This window comes from Pseudoliparis swirei, chromosome 6 (genome assembly GCF_029220125.1).
Source record: "Pseudoliparis swirei isolate HS2019 ecotype Mariana Trench chromosome 6, NWPU_hadal_v1, whole genome shotgun sequence".
Lineage (NCBI taxonomy): Eukaryota > Metazoa > Chordata > Actinopteri > Perciformes > Liparidae > Pseudoliparis > Pseudoliparis swirei.
This window is the reverse complement of record NC_079393.1, coordinates 9114658-9136732: the sequence shown is the minus strand read 5'-3', so window position 1 is coordinate 9136732 and position 22075 is coordinate 9114658. Positions and strand designations below refer to the sequence as shown.

The following is a 22075-nucleotide window of genomic DNA, read 5'->3' as shown; positions in this document are numbered from 1 at the left end:
GCTCCATTTGGTGATACGCGTACCCCGCGTGATACGTAGAAAAGCGGGGTCTAAATGTTTCACGTTTGATCCTGACTCCACCTTCCTCATACATCCTTCCCGGGAGAAGACCGGCGGATTCTCAGAATCTGAACTCATTGCAACAGCGGAGAGAGAACTCTCAACCAATCAACACACCCCATTTTCGGGGCCAAACGATCGTCAGCCAATTGCAGAGCACAGAAAGTGTCACGTGAACATTGTTTTTCATTTGACTGGCGTCGCTCGTCATTCTGTATATTGTGTCAGATTGACTCATCGTGTCTTGCCATAACTTACGTTGCAATACTTTAGCGTTAACGGAGGTTGGTGACTCAATGAGAGAATACAAGGATTTCTGGCCTATATAATACGGTGACATCAAAAGGTATGGTCTGCTATGGTTTGCGTTGTGTTTGAATGCTGCTGAGTTAAAGGTAGCAATAGCTGCGATAGTGGAGCTAACAGCTAACGGTAGTTGCTGATGTTGTAGTATATTTTAGTGAGTAACCGTCCATATTAGCGATTTTGTTATTCTATCAGGATCATTTTACATCTTGAGGAAACAGCAACTCATTTGTAGGAGCAGTGTTAGTAGTTTTATTTCAGGTCATAACATTTTGTTTATCATTTCCCTTCTCACTTGTTTTCTCTTTCATGTAGCCATAATCTATTAAAACCAATGTTATTGTGTATCACCAGGTTATTGAAAAGGGAGAGCGTACACCAAATCTTGATGTGGATGTCACACACTCTCGTGACCAGGAAGAATGAGTCATAAATGGGCTCCAACAACCTGGGTGAAGTTAAGCAGAGCATTTCATGCCTTCAAGTCTGCAGCACCACTTCCCTTGTCTGGTACCTCTCACTTCAGGGTCCATGTACAACACCCCTATTGCTACGAAGTTGGCTATCTCAGCTGGAGGCACATCCACCACCTTCGGATCACCGGGCGAAAGGGATGTAAGGCTCACCAGGTTAGACAAAGGCTTGGGCTCCACACCAGCACCTTGTACTTAAACACTTCCGCCTCGCGGTGGTCTGCCGGTCTGAGCCAACACATGTCGCGGGTCAGGAACAAGCTGGACACCGTTTCTAAAGCTGTGAGTGGGACGCATACGGAACTTCTCTCCAAAATCGCCAAACTCAAGCCGAATGCTTTAAAAGGTTGGAAAAAGGCTGAGGCGAGTGTTGAATCAGCCCCAACAGTGGAGGAGAGTGCAGTCACACCTATTCCTGCGCCCACTTCTCCATCTACTCCACCTAAACCTATATGTAACTCCTCTCCTGCCGGTCCTTCTATTCCGCTGTCTGCTGCTCCATTGGATGCGAACGCCACTACCGCCACGCATTCTCACAACCCGACCCAAGCGACTGGCGCTGCCACAATCGTGACTGTGGGTGAACGTAAGGAGAAAAGGCTGAGGCGCGTTGTTCCCGCTGCCAAAGCCAGTTCTGCCAGGAAGCAAGAGGAGATCAAACCGTTGCTGAGTGATACCGAAAGAAAGAGCACAACCTCCGGACAAACCACAGCACTTTTCCATCCCAGCACCTTTACAGTCAGCCTGGATGAGACGTACAACTATCTGGCCCATCACATCAACTCGTATTTTGGCAGCAGTACAAACAACAACAACAAGAAAGTGGACGATGTTTTCTCTTCCTCGGCTTCCTCTCGGGGTCGACAAACTAGTGACCTCGTGCCAGTACCCGGTAAAACTGTCTCTGCTGCTCCAGTTACCCCACCTTCCACGAAGAAGGGTTTAGGACACTACTTGTCCTGCTCGGCTCCCACTGTGCAAGCCTTCGTAGGAAGCTACATTGCTCCCCTGGTCCCGAGGTTTAGGACAGCAGAGTACAAAAGTGCGACAGTGGAGGAAAAGAAAACCGAGGATGAACCAGTCAAACAGATTGAGGCCATAATTATTAAGGAGCAGACGACTTTAGAGGAGAAAGCCAAAAAACTGCTACTTCAAAGAGAGAAGGTATGTCTATTTTAAACCGAAACTCATAATTCCAATATTGTATAGTTGTGTCTGTTTATATGTAAATATATAGATGGATTGATATATATATATAGATGGCAAGCAGCCGCCTGCTGTCCTGACATTGACCAGAGCTCTGGCTACTCTATATGTCTCAGGGTAGTGTAGCGTGCTGACTTGCTGCCTCAGTTCTCGGAATCTATTTACAAAAATAACCCCCTTTTGGAGTCGGAGGGTCACAAAGGGTTTGTACCTGTCGGCCGAGCCTGCTGATGCAGCGAAGATTAACACCACAGTTAGTGTCAAAGCAGGATTACGTATTTGAAATGGGAACTAATATGTTTTGTGCTTTTGGCTGGTGTCCAGTAAATCAAATCATGTGATCTACTGCTGGGTTTTGCTCCAGTTCATGTTGTAACCCAAAGAGCAGACATGAAATACAAGAGGTACCTTTTGAAATGAACATATAAATAAAGTGAGTTCGCTCATTTAGGTGCAAATCTTTAACTATAGCAGAGTTTCTTCTTCAGGCTAACCTTTTTTAAATGAGCCATAATAAACTGGACCTCACTGGTTGTCTCCAGATCATTGCCAGGTTGAGTGTGGACAACCGAACGCGGGGTCTGGTTCAGGCTCTCCACAGGGCATCAGACGTACGGGTCTACATCAACAGGGTGGAGGACCTCAGCTACCATCTCCTGGAGTTTCCAGAAACCAGCGGCGTTGCAGTAAAGGTGAGCAAGGAATGTGTGTCTGATGCTGAGCATGTCTAAAGCCACTCTTATGTTTGGCTCAAGCTCATGAGCTTTCATATCATTTTTTGTTGAACCTTTATTAAAGTTACATTGTTATGCATTGTTGGAAGAGCAGCGATTGAAAGCTTTTATAACTTTTGTTTTAAGTGGTGGCCCCTTAAAGCCCAGCAAATTATCTTGTTCATGAGCAGAAGTATTTTGTATTCGTGATGCTTAACATTTTTGATATCGTCCAACCAAATGTCAAGATGTATATACAGTGCATCCGGAAAGTATTCACAGCGCTTCACTTTTTCCACATTTTGTTATGTTACAGCCTTATTCCAAAATGGATTAAATTCATTATTGTCCTCAACATTCTACACACAACAACCCATAATGACAAAGTGAAAACTGTTTTTTGCACATTTTTGCACATTTATGAAAAATAAAGAACGAAAACATAACATGTACATAAGTGGGGGGGGGGGGGGGTGCTAGTGACTTTTTCTTTGCTCGACCAATCGATCACGATCGACGTATTGAGCACCCCTGCATTAAAACATGAAAGAGCCGAGAGTTTTTTTCAGCGTGAGAAATATGATGTGTGGCGGGAGTGCGTGAGTTAAGACCGAAATGCGTGAGTCTCACGCTCAATGCGTGAGACTTGAGAGCCCTGTTCTTTATTTTTAACAGATTTGCAAACATTTGCAAAAAACAGTTTTCACTTTGTCATTATGGGTTGTTGTTATGTGTAGAATGTTGAGGAAAATAATGAATTTAATCCATTTTGGAATAAGGCTGTAACACAACAAAATGTGGAAAAAGTGAAGCGCTGTGAATACTTTCCGGATGCACTGTATATATATATATATATGTATTGACAAACTGAATACCAAGTTACTCAAGGCTCTTATCAGAGGTGGAAGAAACCTTAGACGATGACAGTATTTACAGCAGCATGTCTTTAAGCACACATAATCCTGTTATGCTCGGCATGTAATCTTAAAAAGCCCTAGCGTTGTAAATAATGTAGATAATGGCCGTCTGCTTGTGTTTGGGAATGTCCCCATGCCGGGCAAATGTCAGTTTGTCAGCTGTGGCAGCATGTTACACGCTGCTCTCTGATTTTGACGGAGCTTTTTGACTGCCGTACATGCAGACGACATACTACAGCGTTTATTTATGTTTCTGCTTTATCCGTGATGGCGTTAGGAAGTTATTTAGTGCTAACCGCTCAAACCATTAGCTAGTGCTGGGAATGTTAATCCTCTGACGGGCTGTGTTTTTCATTTCCACTTCTGAGTGTTTTTAAATGTGTTCATCAGGAGCAGGTCATCCCTTGTCTGCTGCGTCTGAACCAGGCCAGTGACCCGGGCCTGAGGGCAGCGGTTAGAGAAGCCCTCACGCTGGTGGGCTACCATAAGCCTGTGAAGGGGCGGGGCATACGGATCCTGTCCATAGATGGAGGAGGGCTAAGGTACAAGCTCAGCTCTGCTGTTTTTATTTCATTTTTTATTTTTTATTTAAGATGTGTGTCACGGATGTCAAATATTTAAATAGCATTTATTGAAATCAAGGCCATGTTTTGAAAATCAATGAACGGCTTCGATTTGCAGTTTAAATCAAGTAACTGTTCTCCTGAGAAACATTCAGTTGCATGGATCCAGAAGCATTTACTTTTTTGTATTTGTTATGATAGTGGGACATTAGTTTGTTGTCATCTTATTCATTTATAACCCTCCGTGTATGTCTGACTTTGTACTTTCAGAGGACTTGTTGCACTTCAGACGTTACACAAGCTGGAAGCCCTGACCGGAAAGCCCATTTACAAACTGTTTGATTATATTTGTGGAGTCAGCACAGGTGCGTCGTCCCACTGCCCTTCTTCTCTGTATAGGTGGATTATTAAAGCCGAGTGCTACATTGAACTTGGTACTGACAGCTCTGACCCCATCTGACCTCATGTTCACCACCATACACCACTGTGCTTTGTATTGAGGATAGGCCACCGTTAAAAAAAAAACGTTTCAAATTGTTAAATAGATCACAAAATGATATGCATCATTAAATTCCTTTGCCTCATTTGGTTTTTAGGAATTGTTAACGGGTGAATTCAAAAATGTTTTCCCTGTATGCAAAATCACCACAAGGGGATGCTGTGGATCATTCCTTAAACCGTCTTCTCCACCTGCCGCTTGGTTGTTTTTATTTCACAACAGATTGCACCGTGGGCTTTAATCACGACCAGAAGTTTCTGTTTGTCCCCATCAGTTATCTCTGTCTTAATCCCCACCAGTTGGAGGCACTTCATTTAGTGAATGTTGTCGGAGCACATTGTAATCCGTTGGCTCGATTGACTGTTGCTCACACATTTAAAAACCCCATCTGGGCCACATCTGGCGGGGTTGATCACCCACATCATTCAGGTGCACCCCATCGCTGCCCTCGTAGCACTATTGTGAATCCTTAATCCCGGAGAGAAAGCAGTTGAGGAATAGTTACTTGTAGTGTAGTAACTTCCTATACACGGATCATCTGAACAGATAATCCATCTGGTAATTAGTGCTGCATCAACTTGAGACTGAGTAACGGCAATGAGTTCTACGCTCTACATTTGCATGTCGTATTCCTTTCCGCTGCGTTCCCAAAGGAGCGGCAGCAGCTCTTGTACTTCCACTTTTTATAAAAGCTGTTGTGCGGTTCATCTTTCAGTCCTCGTCAGTGACTCTTTGCCCGTGTCTTTCCCTCAGGTGCGATCTTAGGGTTCATGCTCGGTGTGTTCCAAATCCCGCTGGACGAGTGTGATGATCTTTACCGGAAGTTGGGTTCAGACGTCTTCAAGCAGAACGTCATCGTTGGTACTGTAAAGATGGGCTGGAACCACGCCTTCTATGACAGCGAGGCCTGGGAGAACATCCTCAGGTCAGTTCCGTTGTCCTTTTTTTCATGGGCTGGTGCTGGTGCTTGGTTAATTTGGATGTTGAAATGCCTTGGAAGTGGGAAAACAGGAAGTTAAAGTAAACGCACAGTGATTTGGAGGTATATCCATCAAAGGTGCGCTTTATTTTTGTGTGATAATAATGCTTTTAAACTGCAGATGATTTGCAAAGTCTGTACTGCATTGCCATGCAACACTCGTGTGTATTATAGGTGACCATAAAATCAGTCATTAGATTAGATATTCCTTTATTAGATTAGATATTCCTTTATTAGTCCCACAGTGGGGAATTTTAGTGTTCAATGTGATGGATAACTAACTCGAGCAAATTTCAAGGGTCATCCAATATTGAAAGTTGTATAATATTTGGAAATAACTTTAAAAAGAAATAGTACAAGTATATTGTATAATTAAAAACCACCACTGCATGCTTAAATATTTTTGAGTATTCATAGAACGTTGTAGGTGGCCTAAACCTCAAGAGCAGTACAATTATCCTTTTGTAGATATATGTGGCAATCACAAAATGGTTAAAATCCCATTAACTGATATGCAGGTTTTTTTTGTGAAGCTTGCAGGAAGAAATCTGTATCTCGTCTTGCTACTGTCTAAAAAACACAATGCCAAAAAAATAACATTAGCTTATCGTCCCTTCCACAGAGAGAAAATGGGCTCTCAGCTTCTGGTGGAAACTTCAAGAAACCCTGAATGCCCCAAGGTAAGCGTGAGAAGACGAACTCGCACGTTCTTCATTTTAGTTCTGGCAGCGGCCGTTGAGCCTTTGGCCCACCTTACAGGGGTATTACAAAGGAAGCTCTCTATCTCTGCAACGACAAGTGGAAGGAGAATACCCTTTAAAGCCACATGCGATATTGTGGATGAAGAGCTATCCAGGAATTCGTGTGTCGGCAGCCTCCTGCGAGGCCCACAGTGCAGAGACGATATGAAATTAATCTCGTCAGCATGTCGATTGATATGATGCTTGCTTTTTCTGTTCCGTAAAAAATGCTCCCTCATGCTGGAAAAGTCGGGTCGTATGTCATTTCCTCTAACTGTAGGTGGCAGCGGTGAGCACCATTGTGAACCGCGGCACTCTCAGGGCTTATGTGTTCAGGAACTACAGCCTGCTGCCCGGGGTGCGCTCCCCCTACCTCGGAGGTTCCCAGCACCAGCTCTGGCAGGCCATCCGGGCCTCATCAGCAGCCCCTGGTTATTTCCAAGAGTTCAAGTTGGGAAATGATCTCCATCAGGTCAGTAAGGGGGGAACTGGGTGTTTTTAAATCATACATATCATCTCCTGAGTTACGAGAGAGGGAGCATGATCGGGCTTCATGGCAGTGGATTTAAACTCTACTTCGAGATTTTAAGCTTTTCGCCGATGCTTTTAGGACGGATGTCATGAGCAGCACTGTTGCATCAGCTTAAATTCCAAGAAAACATGAGGCAGAGTGACAGCACAGGACGAATATTTAATGTTTTCGTTTAGGATGTTTTTCTTTGGCAGCCCTCTTAGCTGATGGGTCAGGCTTTTTACATTACAAGAGGTCAATCCGAGACACTGCATGCACTCATTTCAAGGTCAGCGCATCATCCACTTTGTGTTTTTTTAAATCTTTATTTTAGGGCTGTCAATCGATTAAAAAAAATTAACTAATTAATCGCACACTTTGAAATTGCGATTAATTAATCGCGATATTAACAAAATAAAAGTTAAAGTTAAAAGTTCATTCTTTTTAAAGACAAAACTTCACACAGAGCTGTGTTTTCAAAGAGCTCCTACATAAAGTGCCAGCGAGGTATTTAATATCGTGGATGATAAATTGTTTCTTCAGTGAAACATCAGATTAGTAAAAAAAAAAAGTATATTGAGACCCCATTGGTCCTGTCATCTTTACCACTGAACACAGCAGAACCAGTGGCCTTGGTAACTGACTGACATTCAAATATGTCACGTTAACCCTCTGGAGGCTGGGCTCATTTAAAAAAAAAATTCACTGTTTACCTTTTTGTGTTATTTTTCATTTTGATTCAAATTAACATACACCCCTCCTGCGCCTGGTTTATTTGACCCCATTCAATGTTTAATGAAAACAATATTAATTCTAATAATTTTCTGGAGGTTTTAATTGCTGGCGTCAAATTGAACCCAAAGGGTAAAATATGTTAGTAAATATAAAGGTAACAGGAGGGTGAAACATTGAATCGGGTCAAAATGACCCAAAGGGTTAAAAGTGTTTCTCTTTTTAGACCAAAGTTCACACAGAGCTGTGTTTCAAAGAGGCTCCTACATATACAGTGCCAGCGAGGTATTTAATATCGTTGATGATAAATTGTTTCTTCAGTGAAACATCAGATTAGTAAAAAACATTGAACAGCAGCAGAACCAGTGGCCTGGTGACTGACTGACATTCACATATGTCATGTGACACACCCCACGTGTTATACATCAAACATTCCAGAACAATCTCAGCTCTGAAATGAGCCTCATTGTCCCGCGCCGTGTTCTCTGGTTCTCTGACTGACAGGCTGCTAAATGAGCCTAACCTGTGAGGTGGGAGGTCCTTTGTGATTTACTGAGTGTTCATTGGTTTGACCAATCACGTTGAGTGTGTGGTGTGTCGTGTTCTTTTCTTTCCGCGTCCCCGACACGTCGCCCCTCCGTTCCTCTGTGTATCAGAGGGGGAGACGGGAGGAAGGAGGAGCAGGAGGAAACCCGACTGATTCATCCACGAGTTAAACTGATTTCAGAAATGATTGTTTTAAAAAACAGTGTCAAACCGTGCAAAAAAAAAAAAAAAAATAAAAAGAACTAAAACAGTGCGTTAATTGCGTTAAAATATTTTAGTGCGTTAACGCGGCCAAATTAATCGCATAGATTAACGCGTTAACGCTGACAGCCCTACTTTATTTTTTTATTGTAAATTTATTCAACCATTTTGTGACTAAGTGTCATTATTTTTACAAATTTATTTTACAGTCCCTTTGTTTTGATATTGTCAAAAACTGAAGTTTATTGAATCTAATCCATATGCAGTATAGGTGTCTGTGGGATATGTCTTTCTAATGATTACTTAACACATTTATCTACAACAGTTGGATTTTATTTTAAGAAGTCGTGAGCGACATCTGTGCATTTCTGTCAAAACAGTCAAATTCACAGTAAATAGTCGAGTCACAAAAATACCCCGTGTGTGTGTGTGTGTGCATTTATACAGGATGTTCTTCGGCTGCCCTCAAGCCAGACTCGAGGTCCATTTTAATATAACTTGGTCAGAGGCTCTCTACCGTGTTGGGGAAAACAAATCATTCTATAACATGTAAACACTCAGGTGTTTGGCTGTGGTGCATGATGCACACAGTCCTCACCCCACCACCGTGTTCACAGCTTCAAGTGAGATATTGTGATATTTCCCGCTCGTTGTACCTTTTCTTTTCTCCCTTTTTGACAGCTTATTTTTCTCTTTCACACTTCACTTCACATTAGCACCATTTTTATTTACGGCGTCGGGGACAATTTAACCTCAAGCCTCTGCTCCAGTAATCCAGTGCTTGCTGTTTGTGTGCTGGATGTAAATGCATGTGCAGTCTGGTTGGGGGAGAGTGAAGGATTTGGAGAAGCCTAATGAGAAAAATCCTCGGGGGGTGGGGGGGGGACTCCATTTCCTTCTTGTCTCTGTTCATTTCCATTCAGTTACATCTTAGAGAGTGAGTCGCAGTGAGACACACTTAAATCCATCACAGGTATGCATCAGCCATCCGTGACATTACAAACCACGAGTCCACTCCACCGATTTGCAAATCGATACGTATGGCGACTCCGTTTGCCTTTGCCTTTTCAGGAAGGGCTTAGTCGGTCACAACGCGCCACACGAGCAGCGAGGCACAGCAGACGGAATCTTAGAAAACAAACATTTAGTTTAAAACCAAAGGAAAACCAAATGTTATTTCAATTGGAGTATTCAGTCGATGTAGCCGTCACTTCCAGATTTCAATATCTCCTTGACTCGACATTTTATAGCACAGAAGGTGGGGGGGGGGGGGTAAAGACAGAAGGACTCGTGAATGAGCATGTGTTAGCTTCAAAGGCGATATCCCCACGTCGGCGCGCTCCCACACTCTTAATTGCCGTTGGTTGCGTAGGTGACTGGTGGAAGTTCAGGGGCAGAGAAAGAAAGAGACTGGTTGATGGAAACCCACCTGTGGTGGGCGATTTCCTCAGCTCGCTGCATACATGAGTCCAATGCGGCGCTCCATTCATCGCACGCAACTGAATCCCACGTCTGCCTCGTTAAAAATGAAAAGACGGACAATTAAGACAAATGGAAGTTTTTTGCAAAACTCTGAGTTAGTTGCCGGCATGACATCTCTTTCTGTGAGGGGACTTGACAACATCGTTAGTTAAACACATATTCACCACATGCCACGTGAAATCTGTTGTTTTTATGTTGCGTTATAATTGAATTTCTGTCAAAAGAAATATCCTCATGGAAAACCATGAATGGAATTCAAAAGAGCGCTGGTGTTGTGATCTGGCTCTGGAGAAAATATTTTTACGGAGGTTTCTTTTGGCCTTGAAATTAAATGATTCTTTTCAGGATTTTTCTGCGGCGGTTGATTTGTTTTAACTACTATTTGTCCCTTTGAATTTTACAGAGATGCTGATATCGAAATAATATTTTGGATTTGTTTCCACTGATGAAGAAAACTATAATTCAAATGTGGATATTCAGCACCTTGTATATGCAAGTCCAATCCGTGTTGGTGGCAGATGTATGCAACACATTCCTCAGTCGATGCCGTACTAAACAAGAAAGCGTCTTGGTTGTGTTTTTCGGGTTCATCTTCAGGATCCGTAAGTCTCCTGCACGCCTCTGTCCACGTGAGGAGTGCAACCTTCATGCATAGTAACGCACACACTCTCTGGGTCTCAGTCCGCTGTCATGTCAAATGATTCCACTGGAGACAAGAAGTACAACGGTCTTGCAGCAGGAGAACTCTGCTTTCTCGATCAATGTGGAAGTTATTGCTTCCTCTTTACATCTACTCCATTGATTGGACATCCACATAAAAAAAAAAGGTTGCAAATGCCTCTTTTACAAAGTAATTTATAATGAGTTGTTGAACATGATTTGACAGTGTAATCTCTGATGAAGCCAAAGAACAGCTTTTCTAATAGGTTTTTTAAAACTCCTGTCAGCTACTTTACTTTCCACTTGAACCTTGCCAGCTTCAAAATGCCACCCAGCCTTATGGCTTTTAAAAAAGAAAAAAACTTGGCTCCTTGAGCCACTGGAGCTCGTCCTGAGCATAACGTTCTGCCTGTGATGTCAGGATTCCCTAGAGAGAGAGTCATCTCTCTCTTTTCCACAAACGCCCACAGAGCTTTCCACTTAATTCGAGCCCTGAACAATCGGCCTTTTGATTCGGCGAGAGCGGGACGGCCGCGGTGCCATGCGCCCGAACGAATGCTGGAATTCGCAATCGGCGCTTCAAGAACGTTGGGATTGTTCGCTGATGCTTTTGCGATTCGGCGAATTTGAAATCTGACGGGCGCCAGAAATGTAGATCCCGACCGGTAACGCGGGAGGAAAACTGGAACTTCGAGCGAGACCTTTTTTTTAAAGCCGTGCAGCCGTGGCGTTATCAAAGCCTCACAGTTGCTCCCAGAACCACGGAAATGAAGCCTTTTAGTGAGGGGGGGGGGGAGAAGAGTGGAAAAAATGTAGGCGATGAGGGGAGGGCGGTTCCACATTAAAGCTCTCTCAGTTATCTCTGCTCTAAAGAACACGGACGTAGAAGACTTCAGACGTTTCACAATGGCTGCCAGGGCATGCGTGGAATGGCGAGGAGGGCCCAATTCTGTCCGCCTCGTTGCCATGGCGTCTCCTGAGGCGGCGGGGAGGAATGGGAGCATGTTTTTGTACCCACCTCTCTGCCAGCATTTGATGGGAGGCATGGGATCAGTTGGCCGCCGCCGCAGTGTGAGCTCTTTAGAGACCCAGCGGGGCACAATGCTCCGGCAGAAAGACTTCACACAGCCTGAAATGGAGCAGGTCACGTCGGCGCTCACATGTTTCTCGGTGCTGGTGGACGACGGAGGGAATGAGACTTAAATGAGTCTGAGAAGTCGTGAGATGTGGCAGCTTCGGCAAAAGAACCCAATATCTGTGGAGAAAGTCTCATCATTTAAGTGCTATTCCAAAAGTGCAGCTCAAAAATACCATAACCTTTCAGACCACCTTTTTGTGTTAAACTCTCTCTCTCTTTTTTTCTCCTTCTTTTTCTAAAGGCCACTGGAGGTGGATTTATTGGTCTTAAATTACATGCTCAGCACCGCAGCGCTGCGCAGAGGGGAGGAGCGGTGGTGGATTCAGGGAGGCGACAACGAGTATAAATCTGAGCTTCTTTAAAAAAATTAATAAAAAAAACTTTCTCATCCCCGGTCCTCTCCTCCCCGTGTTAAGTCCCGAGAGCTCAGCCCGGAGCCCGTCGGAGGATGGAGCTCAGACTTTTGAGCCCCTGCGGCAGACGGCTTCCGCCTCCTCCCCAGACCGTCTCTCTCTTTTCTCTCTCTCTCTATAAACACGCACACATGGATTCTCTCATTATCACTTTACCTTTTTGTTTTCTTCCCACCGGCTGCTCTTTTTTTGTTCCGTTGTATTCGCACGTTTGCACAAACACTTGTTTGGGGATTAGGCCGTGGCGCTGGTGATCTTGAGTGACTGCCGCGTGAAAAGCCTCCCCGAGTCTTCCTCTCCGTCCCTCGCCGCCTCGTCTCCGCACACAGCGCACCGCCGTCTCACTGCAGCGGCCCCTCCGACTCTTTGGAATAAATCACCCCTGTGAACGTGGCGTTGCATGGTATTGGCACGCGAGCGCACGTGTTCGCTGGCGTCGCCCGCGTGCAGCAGGGGAACGAGCTTTAAAGTGCTCACTAGATGACGGACAGGGAAATTATACCGTCTGAATATGAAGTTGTCAAATATATACATAAAGCCCCACGGGAACCTTGACGTTGAGTGAAATGTGAGCAAGTGGGTTCTGCAGCCATTTATATCACTGCGGGACATGTCGGTTAAATCCGAACGGCCACAGTTGGCGGATGATTCATGGTTTCAATTCTGGGAGAACATGTGTGGTCACACATTCGCCGAAATGTGTGGGAAAAGGTGACCGTGAACGGTAGATCTTAATTTTCCTTTTTTTCCCCCCTGCCTGGGGCCAAGTTGGCACACACAGAGATGGGTCTCTCCTCTATTGACAGCCTCAATGTGACCCTCCGAGGCCCATAAAGGAAGAGGGCCAAGGGGAGGACTGGTCGGCGTAATTGCATAATAGGGCTTGAAGCCCTCTGACTTGACCTTCAGAGTGTCACTCACCCCGCTGACCGTGTTGTCATTCTCATCCTTCGCCGGGGACAATGGCGGCCTTTGTGTGGATTGGAAGCCTTTTGGGCAATTCATTTGACTCGACGAGCAGATTTATTTTGTTGATTGCATAGAAAGCAAGCGGCGTCGATTTTGATTTGAAAGATTTGTGCAAAGTTCCGAGACTACGCAGTCATCTTTTATTTTTATTATAGCGGTCTAATTATCGACTTTATCGATTAGAATCGCCGTCTCTGGGGAAACGGTCTGGTTATTGTCACAGGCATAATCGGATGTCCTTGACTTATGGAACGCTTCCCCAATAAATCATTTGAAAGGGGCGTTGCCTCGTTGGCACAGCCCGGTGATGAATCATGGCGGCGTTTAGTGCCCCCTCAGTCCAGCGCAGTCAAAGAAGCCAAAGAAGTCTCGATGGTCTCCAGCTGCTCGCGTGGGGACTGCGGTGTGAATGCCGCGCCAGATGTGTCTGTCGAAGGGCTCACCTCCGGCCGAGATGTGAGCGGGCCCTCTGTGTTGTGGCTGCTCGTAGAGGACCTCGCACAAGACGCCATTGAAGCTCGCCCGCGGGTCGGAGAGGCAGATGGAGATACCGAAGGCACATGGGCCGAGTTTGCTGTCCCGGCTAATGGGAGCCGACATACACCGGGGCGTGAAATGACTTTTAGCGATCCTACCGATAACACCTCTTCCCTATTCAAATCACTCTCCGAGAGCGCTTTAACCGGCACAATGAAGATAAGCCCTCCGAAGTTAATGACGGCTGAGGAATTTCAAGCGGCCGAGCGAGGGACCTGTGAATCGCGCAACGTCTTCATTTTTGTATATTTATCATCTCGCTAGTTTTCATTTCAGACTACGCTGCTCTTTAAAAGTCTTGTTTCAGTTTAATTGGCCATCGGAAGAAGTCGAAGCGTGATCCTGAAGGTGGAGGAGCCCCAATTAGTCGAAAAAGTGCCTTTTTGTTTTTATTGGAGCGACGGGGAAATGAGCTGATTTGTGAATCATGCCGTCGGACCATGAAGGGCAAAGGCGAGGCCGGCGGAGCTGTGATCCTCTGGAGTATCGGCTAACGGGCTCCTTAAGCCTTTCAGGAAGCCATTATTCAAACTCTGAGTTTAAAAAAATTCAGCTTCCTTTTCAGGCGGAGGTTAAACCTTGGTCACGTGGTCTCGACTGACGGGGTTGCGCCCTCTGAGGACATTTACACAATGACGCAATGCTCTTTTTCTCAGTCAGATTGAGTCTTTGTCGGTCGGAGCAGCATTACAGCTCTAAACCCACAGAAGTGGAAGTGCCCTTTGCCTCGCGTCATGCTGAGCGTCTGACTGACGGCTGCTCGTTGGCCGTTTGCTCTGTATGCAAAGCTCATTTGCAGTCAGTCCTAAGTAGATCATTGTTTTTTTTTAAAGTCGACTACCAAATATGCCCCGGCCTCAGAGAGAGAATGTGGCAGTGGGCCAAGTAGAGATATCTCCCTGAAAAGAGCCGCGGCTTTACCCCTCTGCAGCTTCAGCATCTGTCAAACTGTGAGCCCGACGCCAGGTTTGTTCCTGACGGCTGTGGAGGGAGATGACGGATGCAAATGATCTTCTAAATGATTGATTCTGAGCCACACACACACACACACACACACACACACTCACGTAAACACTACCTACCGTCTTCCAGCTGCACCATAAAGCTTCTCCACTGAAATCTAACTTTCCATAAAGGCCTGCACTATGTTTTTCATTGCCCAAGCAGGTGCTCTGAAATGAAGACGAGTTCTAGCATTCAGCTCCCAGCTCACGGGAGCATTGTGCAGTTAGCTTCTGATGTCGCGGGCCGCGGTTCTGTGCCGGCCCCTGTGCTCCTGGAACTTGCCCCCAGCTATCGGCACAAAGAACTCGTGACTTGGTCCCATAATTGCCACCGAGTTCAGAAATTGGAGGCTCTCGCAGGGGTGTGAGCGATAAGAAAACTGCTTAGTTTTGTTTCCAGCTGGGTTCGACCGGTGCTCGCCACAGCGCCAGTCCCTCTAAGTCTCCATTAGGAGCAACTCCAATGCAGACATTTTCTCCTTTTTTTTCTGTGTTCATTTTCTGGTCTGCCAGATACCCGACTGGCGCATAATGACGTGTTTTGGACAAGCGGCTGCCTCAGCAGTTCCTGCGTGCTTCGTGGGACAGTGAAGCCCTCATTGTGGGACTTCCATCTGAGCCTCTGACTCACACTGGAAATCCTCTTCATAACTATAAGGGTATAAATGATTCAGAGAGTTAATTATCATAAAAAAGGAGAAGATTACTTATTTTGAATAATAGAACATTCCTCTATCAGACTAATGTGACTCTGAGGGATTGGAGTTATTTGCCTTTGTCATGTTTTATATTTTCTTCATTTTTATCTATGTCAGCAATGTCCAGCGCTCAGACTTAATTAATGTCAACATTAAGGAACATTTATTATTCCTTAACCCCTCTGGTGCCATCAACTGGTATATTGTAGAGCTGGAAAAAAATATATTTTCATTTTTGATTTATCTGTTAAATACTTTCTAGATTAATTAACGTGTTTTTTGTCTCTATAATATGTCAAGACAAATGTGAAAATTGCCGATAATAAATTCCCATTAAAATGTCTTATCTAGTTTCTTCAAAGATTATTCACAATGATGAATTGACTATAGAAGAGCTGCCAATACATGTTCTGTAATTTTGAAATGCATTTCAAACTTTTTATAAAGAACTAGTTCATTTAAAGCCACAAGTGACTCACGAAGCATCTTCTACTGTGGGGGTTATTAATTGCTCCAGTCTGCCCAAAGTCGAACTACAATATCCAATTCCCTTTGAAATTCTGTTTTCCTGTCGTTTTGATTGATGATGGAATTCCTCCGTCCAGCTCCTCGGGTGAAGCTCCTCTTGCTCGGTAGGCAGCCCTCAAACTCCCCATCACGCCGTATGCGGCCGCAGGTTTTTTACAGATATGTTCCGTTGCGACACGACTGGAGTGTGCGGAAAAAAAATGGGATGCCCCCCCCCCCCCCTCTCTCGTCCCCAACGCCCATCGTGTTTGAATCCATGTGCTGTCACCAACACGCACCCACATTATTACATGCATTGACTCTAAGCATGCATGAGCTCTCGATCAAACATGCACGCACACACACACTGTCACATAGATAGTCACACACACATAGTCACACACACAGTCACACACACAAAGTCACATAGACAGTGACATAAACCAGCCGTTGTCCCTGTAGTGTATCCCTAGACACCTGGGGGGCCCTGCGGCTCCCACCCCCCAGCCTGGCCTCTTTAATGAGGACTGGCCCCTGTGTGTTTGATCCTGCTGCCAGCCGACAGCCCTGCAGCCCCTCAGCCTCATGCCTATTCAACAAGCCCCACAGCCCCCCCCCCCTTTACTTCTATTGCCTTGGGTAGCCTATGGATCCAAAGCAAAAACACTCCTGGGCGGTTGTTGTATATCAAAGCCAGTCTCTCTGAAACTGTAAGAAGAGGGGAGGACGGACGGGGGGACGGGGGGACTATTTAGCTCGATGCTTTGTAGACTTGCAAGCGGCTCTGAAACTGCAAATCGATCTGATCTTTTTTGTTTCGTCAGATGTTCTTCAAGAAAAATGTCTATTGACTGTTGAAATCCATAAAAAGAGTTTGAGGCTTCAAATGCCGATGACTTGTTTTTCGCTGACTGTGGTCTTGGCACAGAGAAACATTCGCAGTGTGTAACTGAGTGCTCCTCTGTTGTGTGTGTGTGTGCGGACAGGATGGAGGTCTGCTGATTAACAACCCCACGGCGCTGGCCATCCACGAGTGTAAGTGCTTGTGGCCCAACGCGCCCCTGGAGTGTGTCGTCTCACTCGGCACGGGCCGCTTCGAGGCCCCCAACAAGAACAGCGCCACCTCCACGAGCCTCAAGGCCAAACTCGCCAACATCATCAGCAGCGCCACGGACACCGAGGGTGAGCGGCCGCCACTGCAAACACGTTCAGGATGCATGACGTCATTTAGAGTGCAAACTGTAAATGGGAACCCGTATTCAAATTAATTTTGTCTTGGTTGACTTTGTTTGCTTTCAAATATTACATAATGTATGGTTTTTAAATGTAATGTGTCTCACTTCATGTCATTTTAAGGGATTCTCCATGATGATGTCCTCTGTGGCTCTGAAGCTTTCTGAAGTCTGAGAATCTTCTCGGGGCTGTCTCCAATTCCCATTTATAATCGTGTGTTTACCAAGCAGGGGGGGCGGGGCATCTGATTTAAAGTGCTGTCTGTTGCATTATGGGATGTGTAGGATCCATTTTTTTTCTTTTTAAAGCTTAACTCATACTAGACTACGGCCTTGTTCAGATTATCAGCCCCATTTTCTTCTGGCTTATCCCGATAATATCCAGAAAGATTTATAGAAAGTCTTGACGGAAAAAAAAAAGAAGTATAAAACTCCTAAAATGTGTTTTTTGCAAATTGGTTTCACACCACATGTTGCGGGCGATGCAGTCGTATTTCTAAGTCCAGACCCTCAACTCCTATTTCAAAGTGTTGAGCAGAATCTGTGCTGCTAAGAGCGCAATGGAGGAGAACAACAGTCGGGGAACAGACACTGGAATTTATTTGACGGAAGCGATTTTCTTCCGAGGGCGATTGTTTCCGTGTTGGAAAAGCCAGCGTAGCTACGCAGTTCCTGCCCCCTACGCTGTTACCCCAGCAACCCACAGAGACACGCTGCTGATGTCTGGACACGCAAACCACATCTCATCACTCACAAATAACAATTATAAACACTGTAGCAAAAAAAAAGAAAGAGTTTAGATATGGTTGATTTGAATAACTATAAAAGAGGTCAGGCACTCGAAAGAAAAAGCAGGCAAGACCACAAACATGTGGAACCGCCAAAAATCACAAACGCTACGATCCAAACGCAGACGAGCTGCATCAACAAAGAAAAACGTGAGAAAAATGAAACTCACCTTCAGGGATAAGCCAAACTAATGTTGCAAGCCCTCTGTGAAGTGTTGGCAATGCCGTTATCGTCATTGTTGATGTCAACGCGTGAAGGTTACATCAAACTTTGTTTCTGTGCGGAAAGGAACTGGGCTTTGATGTCACCAGTGTAGAAAATACTGCACTGCAGGTGGACTTAGTTCTGGACGCGTCCCATTGTGGCCTCTCTGCAGTGGCAACCTCTTCCATCTCCTCATCACCTCTGGACTTGGCCACCTCTGCTGCTCCTAAATGTGGCTCCGCCCCTTTCCCTGCAGTGGCTGACCTAGATGCTTTTCCGCACTTGTTCTTCCTGCATTTTGGGATTCGGCTCTCCCCGGCTATCGGACGGGCTTTGTTATTTAGAAACCGCAGTTTAGCGAGAGTGTCAATCACTTGCATGTTCTCCTTCTCAAAAGCTTCCCTCCGGCCTCGGTGTTCTCGGGCCTCCTGCGTCGTCTTTGGTGAATCGGTGGAGCTCGGCTTGCCGTGGGAGACGGATGAGGCTCGTCTAATGGGCTGTTGGATGTAAGCGGCTCCTGATGAAACTGGCTTGTTACTCACGAACAAACTCGCTCGGTCATGATGAGCAGGCCGCAAATGAGGTTCTCCATTTAAAAAGGCGCTGCAGTGTAGAGATGCCGGCTGGGGGTCCGTCTCCCGGGGCTCTCCTCCTGGCAGGGTGGTCTCCCGGCGACTGAGAGGTTGAGGTGACGGTGCGGCTGGAGTTTAATGTTTCTAATACTTTGGATTTCACCAAATAAATGAACCATCAATGCGTACAGCCTCTGGTTAGAGGCACACAGATGGCCAACACCTAAACATAATACGATAGTGTTTTGTTGACTGGCTCACAGGGATTCAGCAATGAAGTTGAATTTTGCATTTTTTATTTGTATTTAGATTGTATGGACCCAGTCGTCGAGGTGAAATGCTGACCCCCTATTTGTTTGGAGCATGTGTCAAGTTTGACATATTGGACACTTTTTACCACATTTATTACCTGTTCAACAAAAAGGCATTCCTCAGCTCGGATCATTCATCCAGAACATAACTGGATATAGAAACACAGGAAAGTCGATAATATAACCTCCATATAACCTTTCTAAGTACATTACAGTTGTATTTCACATGCTCAGCAGCGGGCGGTTCTGATTGGATCCGTGTCTGGACTTCTGAGCTGACGTGGGAACACGGGCGGAAACGATCTCCGTCACCTTGTTGGATCCCTCGGGCGTACTTCCTCTGTTATTGCTGCTCGCCACCTGTTTGTGTGCATGTTGCATGTTGTTGATTTTAAACCTCTCGGACGTAGCATTTGAAAACAACAAGCCGGACCGTTTCACTTGGCTTCGCCTCACACGCTCAGCCCTGAAGCGCTGACTCCGTTACACGTGTACCGCCGTCACGGCTCTGACGGGCCAGTTTTGAATTCCCCCGGCCGTTCGCACTCTTATCCCAACATCTGAATATTTGAGCAGACTGGAGACTGTTGGGAAGATAATTGTGCGTTTGTGATTTTGCTCTGTATCTCACCCTCCACCTCTCTTCCCGCCTCCAGAGGTTCACGCCACGCTTGACGCCTTCCTCCCGCCCGCCACGTATTACCGCTTCAACCCCTTCGTGAACGAAGACATCTCCATGGACGAGAACCGCCACGAGAAGCTGAACCTGCTGCAGGCGGACGGCGTCCGCTACCTGGAGAGGAACGAGGAGAAGCTGAAGAAGGTCGCTCGCATCCTCACCCGGGAGAAAAGCTCCGTCCAGAGGATGGCGGATTGGGCCAGGCTCAGGGCTGACATGTATAACTTTAAGTCCTCGAAGCTCTAAGTCCAACACAAGCCACCTTTTACCTCACTTTGGAACTCTGCCCCTATTTTAAATGGCCTAGAATACGTCCACACGACCTTCCTCCTCACTCTGACTCCACACTTTGATTGCGTCCGGCTGCCATTGTGGTTGGCGGCACTCGACTGAGCACTCTGTTGCGTTCAAAGACAACGTGTCAAATGACATGTATGTTTGGGAATTCTCTAAATGGGGATTTACTGTAAACAAGCCAAGGCAGCTTGTGTCCTTAAAGGAACAGTCCAACATTTTAGGAAATAATCTTATTTGCTTTCTTGCAAAAAGTTGAAGAATAATGAGAATGGCATCAATATTCTCATCTAAATGTTGTCAAAAGAAAGCAATTAAAGATATAATAAAATAGCCAGTACTGTTAGGTAGCCAGTAACTGACTGTTTTACCAAGTGAGCACTTTTTAAGCACTAGTTTTATCTTTTTTGAAGATTTTCTGACAGCCGATATGTCCTCATAAGCTTCTGTTTGTTCTTTTACATATAATGTGTTGATGGGATATATGTGTGTTATGGAAATGCAGTATTTGTTAAGCTAAGCTTTACATCTGTAACTCTGTAAAATGCCAGTACTGTATCAAGTAAAGACAAAAAACATCCTTCTTCTTCTTGTAAATGGGTCTATTTCAGCACTAAATGCAAGTGACAATTTTCAAATATAATGACTAAAATGTGTAACAATGCAGCTAATGGTATGCTGATAATAATGTCATTTGGTAAATGAGTAACCACTTCAAGCACTACAGTATGGTGTAGTTCTATGTATTGCATGTTATATTTAAGATCTTTCACAAAAAAGTAAATATGTAGTGGAAAACTTTAAGAAGTGTATGTTGCTAAGATTTACCTCTATGTATTTCCATAATTCATGCAATGGTTAATACATCTAAATAGCAGATACATATAAATGGAGGCGTACTGGCATAAGGATGTAACTTTGATGTGTTATTTTAGCTTCAATTTATTTTAAGTTCACTTGTTTCAAAAGCTTTTATCCTCATGTGCTTGATTTTTTTTGGGGTTTTATGGATTCCCCACAGCCGATGCGCTGTCTTCCGTTTGCCCTCGTTTCCTTTGCTGCCTCCTTCTCTAAAGCTCCTTTCACCTTCTCAAAGCTTGAAGCGCTGTGACATATTTGATATAATCACGCAGTTCACAACTCAGGGACTGCTTTAAAACAGATTGCCGCTTGATTGATTTGTCGCGGTTTAAAATGAGCTTAATCACATGTACAGTTAATAGAAGGAAAAAAAATGCACTTCAGACATTCATGCCTAACCCGGTCAAGTACTGTAGAACAGATGCAGCAATGTGTCTGTCACTCCTGGAACAATTTAGGGGAAGTGGATGCTGATCTCACCCAGATTATTGTAATTCCACCATTGATTATGTGTAAAGATTGTTTTGCGAGTGTATGTAATTAAAACCCAGCACTGAACCTCGCTGCTTCTTGCCTCCTAATTATATGAACATTAGCTGATTGTGATCTGAGAAAATGTGTTTGCTGTTTTGCTCGTGCATCATCTGAGGGAGAGGAGACGGGCGGATATGAAGCCGCTAACTTGTACTTACAACCGTTTTCATACTCAAACGGAGATATGGACTGATGATACACCTCTGTAAATGCCCACGGTGATTGGCTTGATTCAGGCAAATTCTGATGAGTAAAAATGACTACTGCCTACACACACTCCATCTAAACAGACCCAGTGTGTGTGTTCTGTCCGTAACCCGTGTTACCAGGATGGAGGCCATTCACAATCACATACTGTACACTTTCCCTTAAACACAGAGCACACTATCCACTTTATTTGCATCTCCTCACTCATCCTCTGACGCTGATGACTTCACTTTTCAATGTCGACCCTCATAATTGGTTTCCTCCTCTGGTTTGGTCCAGTAGTTTCTTTCAGCGCACATTCATGTTGTGACACAGAAATGAGGATGTTAAATTGTAATACGTGGTCATTAAAGACACTCTGGGTTCAACGGAGAACTTCTCTGGGTGAATGCTGTCGTATAAACACAATTACGGTCGCAGCGGCTAAACTTAATCTCAATTCATCAGTGATTTATGCTCTTCACCAGATGAGAAAACTAATACATTTTATGGAAAATAACCAAAAGCACCTGCAAATGTAGCACTGTTGCTTCAAAAA

The 22075-nt window shown here is 44.9% G+C and overlaps 1 protein-coding gene across 2 annotated transcripts; it reads left to right on the top strand.

Annotated features, from left to right (window-relative positions):
- Positions 1–305: 305 nt before the first annotated feature.
- On the top strand, positions 306–21358 carry LOC130195420 (calcium-independent phospholipase A2-gamma-like). Of its 2 annotated transcripts, XM_056416945.1 has the most exons (11): positions 306–406; positions 721–2003; positions 2588–2737; positions 4066–4217; positions 4509–4603; positions 5491–5662; positions 6339–6396; positions 6737–6928; positions 16841–17036; positions 18477–18585; positions 19619–19734. In XM_056416945.1, the coding sequence occupies exons 2-11, from the start codon at positions 789–791 to the stop codon at positions 19635–19637; spliced, it is 2358 nt and encodes a 785-aa protein (XP_056272920.1). In that variant the 5' UTR covers positions 306–406; positions 721–788; the 3' UTR covers positions 19638–19734. The 2 variants fall into 2 exon arrangements, with proteins under 2 accessions (XP_056272920.1, XP_056272919.1); XM_056416944.1 differs by lacking the exon at positions 18477–18585 and having other exon boundaries at positions 19619–21358.
- The last annotated feature ends 717 nt before the right edge of the window (positions 21359–22075 follow it).

Coding starts and splice junctions, on each gene's coding strand:
- LOC130195420 (XM_056416944.1), top strand. CDS start 789: ATGAGTCATAAATGGGCTCCAACAACCTGGGTGAAGTTAAGCAGAGCA. Junction 4,218..4,508: donor ATAGATGGAGGAGGGCTAAG/GTACAAGCTCAG, acceptor TTGTACTTTCAG/AGGACTTGTTGCACTTCAGA. Junction 6,397..6,736: donor GAAACCCTGAATGCCCCAAG/GTAAGCGTGAGA, acceptor CTCTAACTGTAG/GTGGCAGCGGTGAGCACCAT.